This window comes from Crinia signifera, chromosome 12, assembly GCF_055691185.1.
Source record: "Crinia signifera chromosome 12, ASM5569118v1, whole genome shotgun sequence".
Lineage (NCBI taxonomy): Eukaryota > Metazoa > Chordata > Amphibia > Anura > Myobatrachidae > Crinia > Crinia signifera.
Window position 1 is genome coordinate 51,324,001 of NC_139228.1, and position 15,413 is coordinate 51,339,413.

Consider the following 15,413-nt stretch of genomic DNA (forward strand, 5'->3'; position numbering starts at 1 on the left):
CAGTGGCTGTACTGTGGAAGCCTGCACCCACCTGGTGATCTCCTGCTGCAGCTGGTACACGGAAGGCACATAGTAAACCACTCCAAAATACACGGTGGGTTCCAGGGCGTACTTGTCTAGCTGTTTCTTCAGCGGTTTCTCCAGATCCACCCATCGCTGCTGGTTCTGCTTGTTGTAATACCACAGACTGAAGTACGTCACCTGACAACAGCGAGACAATAGCAGCTAATTATTACACTATACAGCGGCAGGTAAGTGACTGTCATTTTATTGGGAGACAATTACCCTACCAGTATATTTCTGTAGTATGGGAGAAACCGGAGTGCCCAGATGAAAACCATGCAAGCACGAGGAGAACATACAAACTCCACACAACAGCCCCCCAGCAGCCATTGGAGGGGGATGACTGTGTGATCAGGGTGTTGATACAGAGGAGCCATAGTCCTGTATAAGAGGTACACTGCTGGCGGAGCTGTAGCTGTACTGGTAGGATTCTGTGTTTTTCCCATGTAACTTACCTCCACTGTATGCAGCAACCCGAACAGAACTATTTATCATTGAAGTTATGTCCAGACAGCACACAGGAGGTCGTACCCTGCCATCAGCTCGCACATGATCACATGGCAGCCACCAGAGAGCGGTCCAGTGATGGCAGCAGATGTGGGGAAGGAGCCGCCATGAGGTCACATAGATGAGGTATACAGCCTATGGAATGTCCAGGTGACTATATAGTGCGAGTCTCTGTACCCAGGGATTGCAGCAGGACTCGCTGACGGATAACTACCAGCAGGTGCATGACACAAAGGCCGCATGAATCATGGCTTAAATCGGGCACTCTTCAGCACCCACCAGAATTCTTGTGAATTAAAGATTTGTTTCCACCTCTACCAAGTGCATTACATTGTGCGAACCAGACAGCGGCAGCACTTTTATACTTATATAGTAAATGTACAATATAAACCAACAACTAGTAACCATAGCAAAGCTGTGTCTCCAGGTTGTACTTGTACATGGGAATCCCACAGAGGGAATTACCCTGCTCCGTACCTGTACATAGACACACCACCTCACATTGGGGAGCATGTGGGCCCACCACCTCATCCAGGAGATAACCTGGATCCACCACCTCACACCGCGGAGCACCAGGGCCCACCACATCCCACCGGGGAGCACCTGGGCCCACCACCTCATCCAGGGGAGCACCTGGGCCCAAACCCACAAGTTCCCCTACTGGCCTCATACTTGTCTCTAACACACAAGAGCCCAACTGCATTTCTTGAAGGCAGAATTTGAGGTGTATCAGCCCATGAGGAACTACAGTTTCCAGCTGGAAAGCAGCAATATAAAATGCTCACCTCTCGGAGCTCCAGCCTCTGGGCTACGGCCTCCAGGCACTCCTGGCCAGAGCTCTCCACCGACAGGGTGAACTCCACAAACTCATTGTTGAGCAGCTGAATCCGAGCCACCAGGCAGCTCTTGCTGGACACTGTGTACCGCCGCGTCCGCTTTAGCTTCAGCCCAAATGGAAGCGGCATCTTCTGACAATCAGCTGGAGCGTTCCGGGCTCGCCCAGATCACCCAGCGGCCATCAAATACAGAGAGAAGCATCTGCGTGTAGTAAACATCCAGGACCCTGCAAAATGCAGAAGTGACGTTAATATAAAGGATATAGAAATAATAATGGTCCAGTACAAAACTGAACTCCAAAAGGACATGTGTATAAACCAGTACAAGCCCTTGGACCCCACCATGGTATATAATAGCATATATACCCCCATTAAACATGAAATAACTGCTGAAATAGGGATTGGCCTGCAATTGCCTGCTGAAAACTCAGAAACATGCCGCTATGCTGCCATTGGACAGACAGGCTGCAAATAATGGACTTTCTGAATTATTTGGGCTGCAGCAAAGGATTCCATGTTTACAGCCGGTGTTGTAAGGCTCACGTATTCAAAATATAACTGTCCAATGGAATGGGCCAGGCGACCACCGATTTGTTTGATCCCACTGGATTTGGGATATTAGTTGAGGAAAGACAGCGCAGCATCATTGTTGTCTACGGCGGGCCCCTCTAAAAATTGCTGCAACCTTGGAGGAGACAGTTAGTAGAGGTCCTGACAGACCTCGAGTGTCTTTCAGAGGAGTGCAGCGAACCCAGCGCTACTTGGAAGTGTGGCCTATTCAGTCACTAGGAGCCAGTGACGCCTATCCAGTCACTAGGAGCTAGTGACATCACTGATAGTGCAGCCTATCCAGTCACTAGGAGCACGTGACATCACTTGGGTAGACAGCAAGTAGGTCGATATGGCTGAAGGTTTTTCACTTTTTTTGTCCCGAATTTTGACACGGTCAACATGGACACCGAATCATAGCACCGCGTCCGCTCGCCATGCTGCGGGCACATTATTTTATTCTCCCACCACGCCCTAGCTGATGGTAGGGCATGAAATACCGCCTGCCGGCACATGTTGGCTAAAAAAAAAAAAAAAAAAACATGTCGACCTAATGCTTGTGTTGACCTAATGACCTGTCGACCTAATGACCTGTGGACTTAACCCATGTTAACCTTCATGCATGTCAACCTTCAGTCATGTTGACCTAGTAACCGTATCCCTCACTGAGAATGCAGCCTATCCAGTCACTAGGAGCCAGTGACATAACTGAGAGTTCAACCTATGCAATCACTAGGAGCTGGTGACATCACTGAGAGCGCAGCCTATCCAGTCACATCACTGAGCGCAGCATATATATATATATATATATATATATATATATATATATATATTGTACCAGAGAATGGATATTATGTATATGCTGTACCAGAGAACGGAAGCTCCAATGGTACAGGCAGAATACCCAGTTAAACCCTCTGTATCAGCAATCCTTGTAATGAAGCAACAGCTTACTACTGAACAGACTGATCCCTGCTGCAGTAATGACCGCTGACGGGCTGCTGTCTCCCTGCATCAATCCTGCACAGATTGGGCGTGTTCTCAGCACTTTCTACTGATATAAATACCATAATCCCGGTTACTCACCCTATATATCTGCATTCAGCGGTTATGTAACCGTCGGATAACAGGTGACACCAATATTTATAGAAGCAAATGAGTCAGAAAGGTTATTTTAGGATCTGCAAATCTACTGAAACTAATGAATAGCTGCTCAAATATTCACACGTCATTGACCTAATATATTGTCGATATGGTCAGTATGTCGACAGTTATGTCTGACATAGATGTTGACAACTGGAAATTGCTAACCTATGAAATGCAGACATTAGCAAAATGGCAATGTTATCATTAGGTTTAAGGCTAGGGGAGGTTCCCAAGCATGGCTCCCAAGGAACACTAATAGTATGGTCCCTGTGTGACCTCATTCACTCACCTTTATTCCTTGTGTGCCATCGTTGTACAAGAAACATTAGGAAAATGCAGCTGCCTGACCACCTCTGAGGCACCACCACGCAATGCGCAGGACAATACTAATAACAGGCAGGGCCATCTTAACGTATGGGCTCAATGGGCAGCTGCTCCCCCCCAATTCTAGGGGGCCTTTGAGCTGGAGCAGATGGGGTTGTGCCCATCTGCCACCTGAGATTCTTCGGAGGCAGTGGAGAATCAGGGTTGCTGACTTTTCCAGTCTCCTCTCTGGGAGAAGCCCGGAGAGGAGACTTTCAGTAGCAGTTTGGGGGGGGGGGGGGGGGGGGGCTTGAGTGCGCCGTCATTAAGCCCCACACCCAGGATGTAAAATAATCTAATTCACAGATCTCCGTGGAGCAGGCGTGGCTAAAATTACGCAATTGTGATATTTTAGCTCCGCCGCCTCCTCTGAGAACCGTGGATTGCGGCATTTAAATGCCGAGCTCAGGGGGAAGACACTGCGATCGGGGGGTCCCACCTTTCAGGCAGGCCGGGAGGGGGACCCGATTTTTGGGAGCCTCCCGCCATGGCGGGAGGGTAGGCAACCCTGTGGAGAATGCTGCCTGGTAACTCTGATTGTGAATAACACAAAAACAGAGTGACCAAGCTGCATTCTTTTCCTGCTTCCTAGCCTGCAGCTACTCAGTAAATAGATGTCAGCATGCTGATTGGTGGATGGCTGGAGCTTTCCTCCAATCAGAGTGCTGACAGACAATCACTCTATGGAAGTGGAGAGATGGCATGGGACCACAGGAGAGGGTGTGCTTTGTTTACATTTTTTCATGTAAATGGGGGAGGGGCCTCCGATCCTTGATTTGTCCAGGGCCTACAATGCCGTTAAGGTGGCCCTGACAAAAGGTTCCCCTTCTGTCCCATCACTGCGGCTGCAGTGCACATACATGTCACCTGTCCATGAGAGTGAAGAGAAGACCTCTGTGGTGCACTAGAGGAACAGGAAGGATCGGGGTGTGCACAGACCACCATGTCTACACTGACAGTGAGAGTGAGGAGAAGACCTCTGTGTACACTGACGGAACAGGAAGGATTGGGGTATGCACAGACCAGGTCTACACTGACAGTGAGAGTGAGGAGAAGACCTCTGTGGTGCTCTAGAGCAGGCATGTCCAACCTGCGGCCCTCCAGATGTGCTAAAACTACACATCCCAGCATGCCTTGCCACAATTTGGCTATTAGGGAATGCTAGAAGGATGGCAATGCATGCTGGAATGTGTAGATTTAGCACATCTGGAGGGCCGCAGGTTGGACATGCCTGCTCTAGAGCATTGTTTTTCAACCACTGTGCCGTGGCACACTAGTGTGCCTTGAGCTGTTCTCAAGTGTGCCTTCAGATCTAGAGATGCACAAACCAGTTTACAGCCACCATCAGTTCAACTGTTATTTATGGGTCTCTTCTTTTCATGTAAAGGGCCAATGTATCTTATTTTTGTTACCTGTGGGGACCGTGTGATTGTTTTTTATATGGGGGCCAATAGAATTGTTTTTTTTTCCTGTGGGGGCCAATGTGTTTTACCCTGTGGGGATCTCATGGTGTGCCTTGGCAATTTTAAAATCTTATTAAGTGTGCCGCAAGGTAAAAAGGTTGAAAATCATTTCTCTAGGAACAGAAAGAATTTGGGTGTGCATAGACCAGGTCTACACTGACAGTAAGAGCGAGGAGAAAACCTCTGTGGTACACTAGAGCAGTGGTTCCCAACCCTGGTCCTCAAGTATCCCCAACAGTGCACGTTTTCCAGGTCACCAGCAGGTGCACTCATTATTCAGGCACATTTGAAAAAGATCCACAGGTGGAGCTAATTATAGCACTTGTGATTCTGTGTGGAGACCTGCAAAACATGCACTGTTGGGGGTACTTGAGGACCAGGGTTGGGAACCACTGCACTGCACTGCACTGCAGAGGAACAAAAAGGATTTGGGTGTGCATAGACTAGGTCTACACTGACATTGAGAGTGAGAAGAAGACCTCTGTTGTACACTAGAGTGGTTCCCAGCCTTTTTTCTCTCCCGTACCCCTTGATTAGGCTTTTCATTGATGAGTACCCCCTCCTCTCAATTTAAAACAATATCTATGAGTGGAGTGGAAGTGAGCGGTCTGCCATCAAAAGACTTTTTCATCTTCCGCCATTACCAATATTATTTTCAAATACCCCCAACTGGTCTGCAGAGTACCCCCAGGACAGTGAATAGGTCATACCCATTTTGAGTATACAGATTCGACCTAGACATTGGGCCTGGTTCAGACATGACTGCACGGCTGCTACTGATCTGTTAAATGCCACCCGCCAGAGTGAAATCCGGCATTGTGAATCAATGTGTACACCATGCCAATGGATGTGTACACAGTGCCACCAGATATGTATGGCGTGCGAAGATTTCGGAGTTATGCAAATATTTCCAAAACCATTGGTAAGCCGCTCACCATCTAATGATTTCCCCACTGATCACTGGCTCAGAGTGGCCACTTACTGGTGGCTGCAATGACATTGAGGCCGAAGCTGACGTCACACACCCTCCCCTAAAATGCCGTGAGATGGCCAGCTACCACCCCAAATGCCAGCTTCCTGCCAGTCACCTTGGAATGCCTAGCAATCATAAAAAGTAGTAGGATTTCTTAGTACAGATGCATGCGCAGTCTATCGATAATCGCCCGCTCTGCGGATTTGCACACCAGTGATCAGGTCTGAATTAGGCCCGCTGTCTGTCAGCCACCATGATACCGAAAGGATTGATGAGATGGAACGTCTTTATCACTAGGGTATTATATAAACAGCAGACACTCCTGCATGCGAGCTTCATATCTCAAATTATGGTCACTGACTCCTCGTGGTGTAACAGAGCTTCCAAGTAGAGTATCTGTCGCTGTACGCCAGCAGTAGCACAAGGCTGGTGATGCAGTGCCCCCATAGTGGGGAGGTCAATTCCTGCTTTTCCCCCTGACCATAGACTGCTGCTACCAGCAGACACCTGACCTAGCAGCCTGGGCTCACACAGCCCATGGAATGTTCCACAGCAGCATTCCTGATGTGTAGGCTCGTCAGCAGGACACACACAGACACACACTTTCATCTGAATCCAGAAATCGACTTTATTACCAAAAAGTGTGGTTTTGCTATAAACATATTAATGGGTCACTACTACTTACAGGCACTTTCTGGCCAATAGAAATTACTCTAGTTCAAACAGATGTCAGTAAGTTACAAGAGAATCTATACATTGATATCTGCCTACTCTGATGTGTCTGGCAGCACATCTGTAGCAGATGGTGCCACTGAGTACCCCTTATCTTATGGGCATTAAGAGATGTCAGATAGCTACAGATACAATGAAGCACTACAGCCAACAGCACATACAAAGTAACAAGACAGACAGCAGCAGCAGACACAATGTAACACTACAGACAGCAGCAGACACAATGTAACTACACATAGTAGTAGACAAAATGTAACACTACAGTTAGCAGCAGATACAATGTAACACTACAGACAGCAGCAGATATAATGTAACACTACAGACAGCAGCAGATATAATGTAACACTACAGACAGCAGCAGCAGATACAATGTAACACTACACTTAGCAGCAGATACAATGTAACACTGTTACCTGGCTGTTGCACAGATCCCGCGCAGGGGGGTCTCTATGTCAGGGGGTCACAGGTCTCTGTGCTGTCTGCATTGCAAACTGCACCCCCACCCAATCACCCCGTTCCTCTCTCCAGCACTCTCACTTCCTGTGTGTAACAGTACTAGGGAGGGATCACTCCGCTATGTGAGGCGGCCACAGCGGACGGGGCAGTGTGGGTACAGAAAGAGGTCCCGAAACTTCCCCTGTTGCACAGCTTAACTCTGTGCTGCCTGTATCCAAAGTGCCAGCTGCGGGGGCATAGGGACGCCGGGTCACGAGGGATGAGAAGTAGTCCCGCGCGGAGGGATCTGTGCAGGGGCTGCCCATGATGTCAGTGGGTAGGAATGCCAGCGATGGGGCAGCAGCTGCTGCTCTCCGGCTATGGCAGCATTACAGAAATAGCAGAGGAGATGGCAGGGGAACAATGTCTGGCTGCAGTGACCTGGGCTGACCAAAGATCAGGTGGTAATGCCCAGTGCTGCCCTATGGCTGATGTCCAGCCACACAGAGGTGCCCAGTGTAGTTACTGCCCCAGGCATGATGCCCAGAAGCCACCCAGTGCTACACTAGCCTGATGCCCAGCCACATGGGGTTGCCCAGTGCTGCACCAGGCATGATGGAGTCCAGCCAAACAGAGGGGCCCAGTGCTTCACCAGCCTAATGCCCAGTCACACAGAGGTGGCCAGTGCTGCACCAGGCATGATGTCCAGCCACACAGAGGTGCCCAGTGCTCCACCAGCCTGATGCCTGTCCACACGGGGTTGCCCAGACTGCACCAGGCATGATGTCCAGCCACACAGGTGCCCAGTGCTCCACCAGCCTGCTGCCTAGCAGCCACACAGAGGTGCCAACTGCTCAGTGCTGCACCAGGCATGATGCCCAAGGGCCCAGTGCTGCACCAGCCTTATGCCCATCCACATGGAGGTGCCCAGTGCTGCACCAGCTTGATGCCTAGGCACACAGAGGATCCCAGATTCTCAGCAGTCATAATATAACTCTGCAGATTATAGGTGCCAGTGTCAGTGAAAAAAACACTCATTATAATGTTGACATTTAAGGGCATATTTATTAATGTTTGCAGTCTGCCCATAAAATAAAGATTAAAGTTTGATAATTAAGCAGCTTCCCACAGCTAGCCAAATACAGGCAGTTGTAAGGTGCAGAGGAGTGAACTCAACATTGCAGTGTATAAATAAAGCTGCCTAGAATTTGTGACTACACAGAAACACCCTCTGCATGCATAATAATAACTGTATGGTCTGCACTATGCTCCCACCTGAGAGTCAGCCACAGACCCCTTCCTGATGTGCCCCAGCTATCAGGTAGGTGGTTCCGTGAGGCCCAATGTGCCCCAGCGATCAAGCAGGTGGTTCCATGAGGCGTGATGTGCCCCAGCGATCAGACAGGTGGTTCCATGAGTCCTGATGTGCCCCAGCAATCAGGCAGGTGGTTATGTGAGGCCTAATGTGCCCCAGCGATTAGGCAGGTGGTTACATTAGACCTGATGTGCCCCAGGAATCAGGCAGGCGGTTACATGAGACCTGATCTGCCCCAGCGATCAGGCAGGTTACATGAGTCCTGATGTGACCCAGTGAGCAGGCAGGAGGTTATGTGAGGCCTGGTGTGCCCCAGTGGTCTGAGGAAGGCAGGTGGTCTGAGGAAGCTGCTGAGATGTAAAAAGGTGGAGAAACATGTTATCTAAGCTCCGGGAAAACCGCATTTGGTAGTACTAACTGCAGCAGATTTGAAGAATTATGAATACGGAACCTGCAGCTGTGAGTTACCCACTAAGGCATTCAGCGCTGATGCCCACTATGAGAATTACCATGCTTGGTCGGGGACCTCTGTAATAAGCAGGACTTCCATTTAAAGTCACTCCTAGTATACATGAGAAAAAGGAGATAGACTGATGCTTTAAATAGTGGCTCCCGCGCCCGCCATCTTCACTCCAATCTAGGAGCGGGTTGGGAGAGGGGGGGGGGGGGAGAAACACTGGGCCTAGTAGTTTGACTCTCTTGACGGGGTTCGTAGCCCCCGAAGGATGAGTCAGCGAAAGGCTCAGTCTAGTATCCATTCCCAGGGAGCGGAGAAAAGCTGAGACCGAGTAGATTGGTCCAGGTTGGGTAGGGCCCCAGCCTGGGCACAGCGAAAAGCTCAGCCTAGTATCTTAACCCTGGGAGCGGAGAAACACTGGGACTGAGTAGATTGCTCTTCCGAGGGGGGTGCAGCCCCTAAGGGAGTCTTTCGAAAAGCCCAGTGGAGTACCCATTCCCATGCCAGGGGCTGGAAAGTACCTGCTGGTGAGACGGAGAAACACTTGGTCGGACACTGACTGGTCGGCTGCCTGGAGCCCGAGGCTGCACTGTGCCCCCGGGGCAACTCGGGGGTGCCTGATTTGCACTGGTGATGTCCAGCACCTTGCACTGAATGGCACCTGCACCGCGCACTTCCCTCTAGGTTAGGCTACACGTCCTTACCTCGTCCTTTTGGATGGGGTAGGACAATTTTTTTACACCCCCACCCCGGCCTTCTGGCTAGGGCCTCTTTTTATTTCATTCTTTGATTTGCACTTTTGAGCACTTCACGTTTTTCGTTAGTTTGTCACGTTTTTTTGATTTGGGTAGTGCGGCTGTCCCTAACGGGCCTTCCGTTCCCCAAACGTGGCTGGGACTCTTCACCTTTTGGGGAGAGTCCCGGTCCCCTCGAGGGCAACCCTGAGCCGCAAGGCGGAGGGAAGCCTAAGCGGGTCTCTCCAAACCTTCGGGTGCGGAGGACCCACCGTCCAAAACCCTTCCGGGGGTGGAGGAAACGCGGGTCTCTCTGAGCTTCGGCGAAGAGGACCCACCGATCCCTTTTTTCCCTTCCTCGGCCTTATGGTTGAGGGGGGTTAGGGGAACCATGGGGCCTTTCTCCTTTAGGAGAGGGTCCAAACGTTCGTACGGCTGCCCCCTTTGCACGTGTTTAGGCACAGCACTGGTGGTGGTGGGAGCACACCTCGGGCTCCCTGAGTTTCTTCAAACTCGAGGGTGTGTTGGCTGGGTGCTGCTGCTGGGGCTTGAAGTTGTCGCTGGGGCTGTCTACTGGGGTCTGTCTCCCTCAGTGCTGCTGCTGTGTACTCTGTCTTCTCTGCTTAGGGTGGGATCACCTTTGCAAGGGCAGTCAGCTGTGTAAACTGAACTTATATAACTGATTCTGCTTTGTGTGTGTGTGTGTGTGTGTACTACGGTCTCCTCTGTGCTGGGGCCTACCTCTGGTGCTGTACATATTCAGGGCAGCCGAGAAGGGGGGGGGGAGCGGGTACTAATTACCCGGGCCCAGGCTTGCTGGAGGGGCCCCGTAGGGGCCCTGGTCCAACCCCTCCGTCCCTCCCAGGTAGCAACACTTCTACAGCATGTGCTGTGCTGACAGGAGGCTCAGCATGAGTGTCTCACTAACAGCGTGGGAGGTGATGCTGAGCCTCCTGTCAGCACAGCACATGCTGTAGGTGTGAGATTATAGTTTTTAGAGTTTTCTTTTACCCTCCTCTAAACATTTTGGGGCGTGGCCTAAGTGCGGGAAGTGCCCACACCTCCCACACTTAAGCCACACCCCTAAAATTTTACCGGGGCCCAGCATTCCTCTTGGCTGCCCTGTACATATTATATTATGTATATAGTCCACTGGTGCTGCTAGTGCCTGCACTGCATAGAGGCTGCCAGTACCACTATCTCCCTACCTACCTACGTACCTAATGAGTATATTTTTTGTACTCAGTCCACTGGTGCCACTGCAAGTGCTACTGCCTACCTAGGCTATTAAATTTAAGTAATAATACCTGCAGTGCTGTAATAAATTCCAGGCTGATGTAGCTGGCGCTGAGGAGGAAGTTGACGAGGAGGATGAAGAGGTGGTTTGCTTAAATGACGCACCAGGGGGGAATGAGGCACCAGGAGGGAATGAGGCACCAGGAAGGGGGGGAACTTGTTGTCCATGGGATGAAAAAGCCCATCATCATGCCTGGGCAGAGAACCAATAAATGGTCCTATGGTCTGGATTTTTTTTTTATCGGAATCCGGACAACATATGTATTGCCATTTGTAGCTTATGTAAAGCTCCAATAAGCAGGGGTAAGGATCTTGTCTACCTAGGGACATCCTCCCTTCTACGTCACCTGAAGACCCTTCATAAATCAGTGTTTAGTTCAGGAACTGTGGATAGCAGTCCAGGGACACCTAAATCCCTTGGTCCTCCTATTGGAGCCAAGCGCCTGAAAAGCACACCACCAATTCCCTCCTCTTCAAATTCTTCCTTGATCCAGATCGGGGGGAGTCCTGCAGGCCATGGCACCAGCATGACTGACTCCTCTTCTATCCGAGATTCCTCCAGAGGATCCTGCAGCGCTACACCTACTACTGCCGCTGCTGCTGTTGCTGCTGCTGGGAGTCGGTCATCATCCAATAGGGGAAGTTGTAAGACCACTACGTCTTTCACTAAGCAATTGACCGTCAAACAGTCGTTTGCCATGAGGACGAAATACGACAGCAGTCATCCTATGGCAAAGCGGATAACTGCGGCCTTGACAGCTATGTTGGTGTTATACATGCGTCCGGTGTCCGCCATCAGTGGAGTGGGATTTAGACGGTTGATGTAGGTATTGTGTCCCCGGTACCAAATCCCGTCTAGATTCCACTTCACTGGGCATCACTAAATGTAAATCACTAAGTATCACCTAAATGTGCGGGCATTAAACATAGGCAATTTCCATCACGTGCCATGTTTTGCCCACACAATAAATTTGGTGGTGCAGCATTTCATCAAAAGTGACAGGAGCGTGCAGGAGATGCCCACAAAATTTGCGAACACTTTCGGCATTCTGCCACTGCCTGCCGAAGGCTGGAGCAGCAGCAAAAACTCCTCAACCTGCCCTGCCATCAGCTTAAACAAGAGGTGGTGACACGCTGGAACTCCACCCTCTATATGCTGCAGAGGATGGAAGAGACGCAAAAGGCCATTCAAGCCTACACTGCCTACGACATAGGCAGAGGAGCGGGGCTGCACCTGACCAGAGATGGTCGCTGATGAAAAAGAAACTGCCGGGGGGAGCCCGGCAGTGGAAATCAGCTGGTCGCAGGAGCATGTTCCTGCGACCAGCGATCACTACTGGGGTAAAAACGGGAGCGCGCACCCGGCGATATATCGCCGGTGCACACTCCCATCGCGGGCAATATGGTCGCTTAGCAACCATATTTCCCACGATATTAAACAAAATCGCCCCCGTGTGTACGCACCTTTAGATTTTCAAACTTCCATCCTGTTTGCTGCTGCAGTGCCACTCCTAGATGAGCCATGTACTTGTGCCGCAGACTTGCTACCTCGGTGCAACCTTTTGCATTAAAAACAATATTGTGAGGTGTGAGATGTTCAGAATAGACTGGAAATGAGTGGAAATTAATGTTATTGAGGTTAATAATAGCGTAGGAGCAAAAAAATTAATAATAATTCTGCGATTTCAGCAGTTTTTATGCTTTTTAAAAAAAAATCAAAACCCAAAACGTTTAGGGGGTGTTTTGGCAAAACCCATTAGAACCCAAAACCTGAAGGTAATCAGAACTCAAAACGCGAAAAGTGTCCAGTGCACATCCCTAGTTTTTTTACAGTTCTTTTGAGCCGACATGTGCCGACAGGCGGTATTTCATGCCCTACCATCCTCTAAGCCTAGGCATGGTTGAAGAATAAAATAGTGTGCCGAGAGCAGCGAAACACCCTGCCCGAAGCATGACGAGTGCAGCGAGCCATGTGATGGGACGCAGTGCTACGCTTTAGTGTTTTTGTTGACTGTGTCCATATTCAGGTAAAAAAAAAAAAAAAAACATGTCCACCTTTTCACTGTCGACCTTACCTAGGTCGACCTATTGACCCTGTCAACCTTCCTGCATGTCAACCTAAAGCTTGTCGACCTACTTACTGGTAACTCAATGATCCATACCCGATTTATACTACACAGCCTCATTCCATATATTAGGTGGAAGGACATTTGCTCCAATAAGCCTCCTTTGCTTAAATCAGGCATGTCCAACGTTGGCCCTCCAGATGTTGTGAAACTACACATCCCAGCATGCTTTGCCACAGTTTTGCTATTAGAGAATGCTAAAACTATTGCAAAGCATGCTGGGATGTGTAGTTTCAAAACATCTGGAGGGTCAACGTTGGACATGCCTGGCTTAAATGAAAAGGCCACCTTAATATTGCATATAGCATACCCTCCAACATGACCCATTCTATTAGGTACAAAATGCTCTGCTTCTGGACTTTTTCCTTAATTTAGGATTGCATACCTCCCAATAGTCCCGATTACAGCGGGACAGTCCCGATTATCAGGGCCTGTCCCGCTGTCCCTCCCGCGGCCGGCAGTGTCCCGCGGTGAGGGGGGGCTGTTGGGAGTCCCTCCTGTCGGCTGCTAAGCAGCGGGGAATAAACGCTGTGCGCATGCGCACAGCGTCTATTCCCGTAGCCAGGGGGCATGGCTAGAGGCTCACAGAGCCACAAGCACTCAGGCAGCAGTTATGTGATGAGGCCTGATGTGCCGGCAGCACTCAGACAGGTGGGTATGTTAGGTCTGATGTGCTGGCAGCTCTCAGGCAGGTGATTACGTGAGTGCTGATGTGCCCTAGCGATCAGGCAGGTGATTACGCGAGGCCTGATGTGTAGGCAGCTCTCAGGCAGTGAACTGATGTGCCACCAAAGCACAGGCAGGTGGTTATGTGATGTTTAATGTGCCAGAAGTGCTAAAGCAGGTGGTTATGTGAGGCCTGATGTGCCTCCATTGCTCAGGTAGGTGGTTATGTGAGGCCTGATGTGCCCCAGCAATCAGGCAGGTAGTTATGTGAGACCTGATATGCCCCAGAAATCAGGTAGGTGGTTCCATGAGTCCTGATGTGCCCCAGTGATGAGGCAGGTGGGTATGTGAGGCCTGATGTTCCCCAGCGACCAGGCAGGTGGTTATGTGAGCCCTGATGTGCTGCCAACGCTCAGGCAGGTGGTTATGTGATGTCTGATGTGTCGGCAGTGCTCAGGCAGGTGGTAATGTGAGGTTTGATGTGCTGACAGTGCTCAGGCAGGTGGCTGTGTGAGGTTTGATGTGCCAGCAATGCTCAGACAGGTGGTTGTGTGAGTACTGATATGCCGGTAGGTGGTCAGTACTCACCTGGTCAGCAGGTGGTTATGTGAGGATTATGTGCTGGTAGCACTCAGGCAGGTGGTTATGTGCGGCCGGATTGCCGGCAGTGCTCAGGCAGGTGGTTAGGCGAGGCCTGATGTGCCAGTAGCATTCAGGCAGGTGGCTATATGAGGACTGATGTGCCCCCAGCTCTCAGGCAGACGGTCAAGTGAGGCCTGATGTGCAGGCATCACTCAGGCAGGCGGGTATGTGACTGTGAGGCCTGATGTGCTGTTTGCAGAGGCCAAGTTATGTGATGTCTGATGTGCCACCAGTGCTCAGGCAGGTGGTTATGTGAGGTCTGATGTGCCAGAAGTGCTTAGGCAGGTAACCACCTGTGTTATGTGAGGTCTGATGTACTGGCAGTACTCAGGCAGGTGGCTATGTGAGGCCTGATGTGTCGGCAAAGCTCAAACAGGTGGTTATGCGAAGCCTGTGTGCTGAGCAGGATACTGACAGTCCTGGGGATGAGTCTGCTGCTGACAATCCTAGTTATGTGCTCAGAATACCTCAGTGATTACTCATTGTTTACCACAGACACGCTGCTATTATCTGCATTCTCCCTCAGCCATCCATCTGGTGGATCTGCTTTATAGAAACACTGACCAGGAGAACTTGTGCCAGGGGCTAGGGGTAACTTTACGAAAGCTTTTAAAAATTAAAAGCAGTGATGTTGCTCATCGCAACCAATGAGATTATGTCACGGCCACCATGGCTGCTACCCATGCCTCCCATACTATGGTTACCTCTGGGGTCCCTAATAGGGCAGTACATGCTCTGGTGCTTACCTCCGCTGGCAGTCCCCAGGTTGCTGGGCTGTGTACTGTCGCGCTGTCACCTGCTGGTGACAGCAATGACGTGCGCGCTGTTGACATGCGGGTACTGCTCGGCGTGGGGCCTGAGGCTCCATGATGCTCTGTGCCTATTTGGGCCTTGCTGGACACACAGCTTGGAGTATGCTGCACATGCTTCCTGCAGGCTGGGAACTGTCGCCTGTTAAGGCAACCAAACTAAAAAAAAACAAATGAATAGTGCACCTGACCGTTACTTTACACAATGTCTAGGCTGTCCATATCAAGTGTGTGTGTGTGTGTGTGTGTGTGTGTGTGTGTGTGTGGGGGGAGATAACTCCCAAACCCATGTACATGTCGT

General features: G+C 50.4%; 1 protein-coding gene across 2 annotated transcripts in view; it reads right to left on the reverse strand.

The window, feature by feature from the left end:
• The window catches only part of PTPN21 (protein tyrosine phosphatase non-receptor type 21), a 33,302-nt gene extending 26,068 nt beyond the window's left edge, over window positions 1–7,234 (reverse strand). Inside the window, exons 1-3 of one of the 2 annotated variants that reach the window (XM_083167149.1) lie at window positions 7,046–7,234; window positions 1,356–1,633; window positions 32–201 (exon numbers count right to left, since the gene is read on the reverse strand). In XM_083167149.1, the coding sequence (XP_083023275.1) occupies window positions 32–201; window positions 1,356–1,535 (350 nt within the window). In that variant the 5' untranslated portion in view covers window positions 1,536–1,633; window positions 7,046–7,234. The remainder of the gene's footprint in view (window positions 1–31; window positions 202–1,355; window positions 1,634–7,045) is intronic. The other variant, XM_083167150.1, reaches the window with a different exon arrangement.
• Between the last annotated feature and the right edge of the window lie 8,179 nt (window positions 7,235–15,413).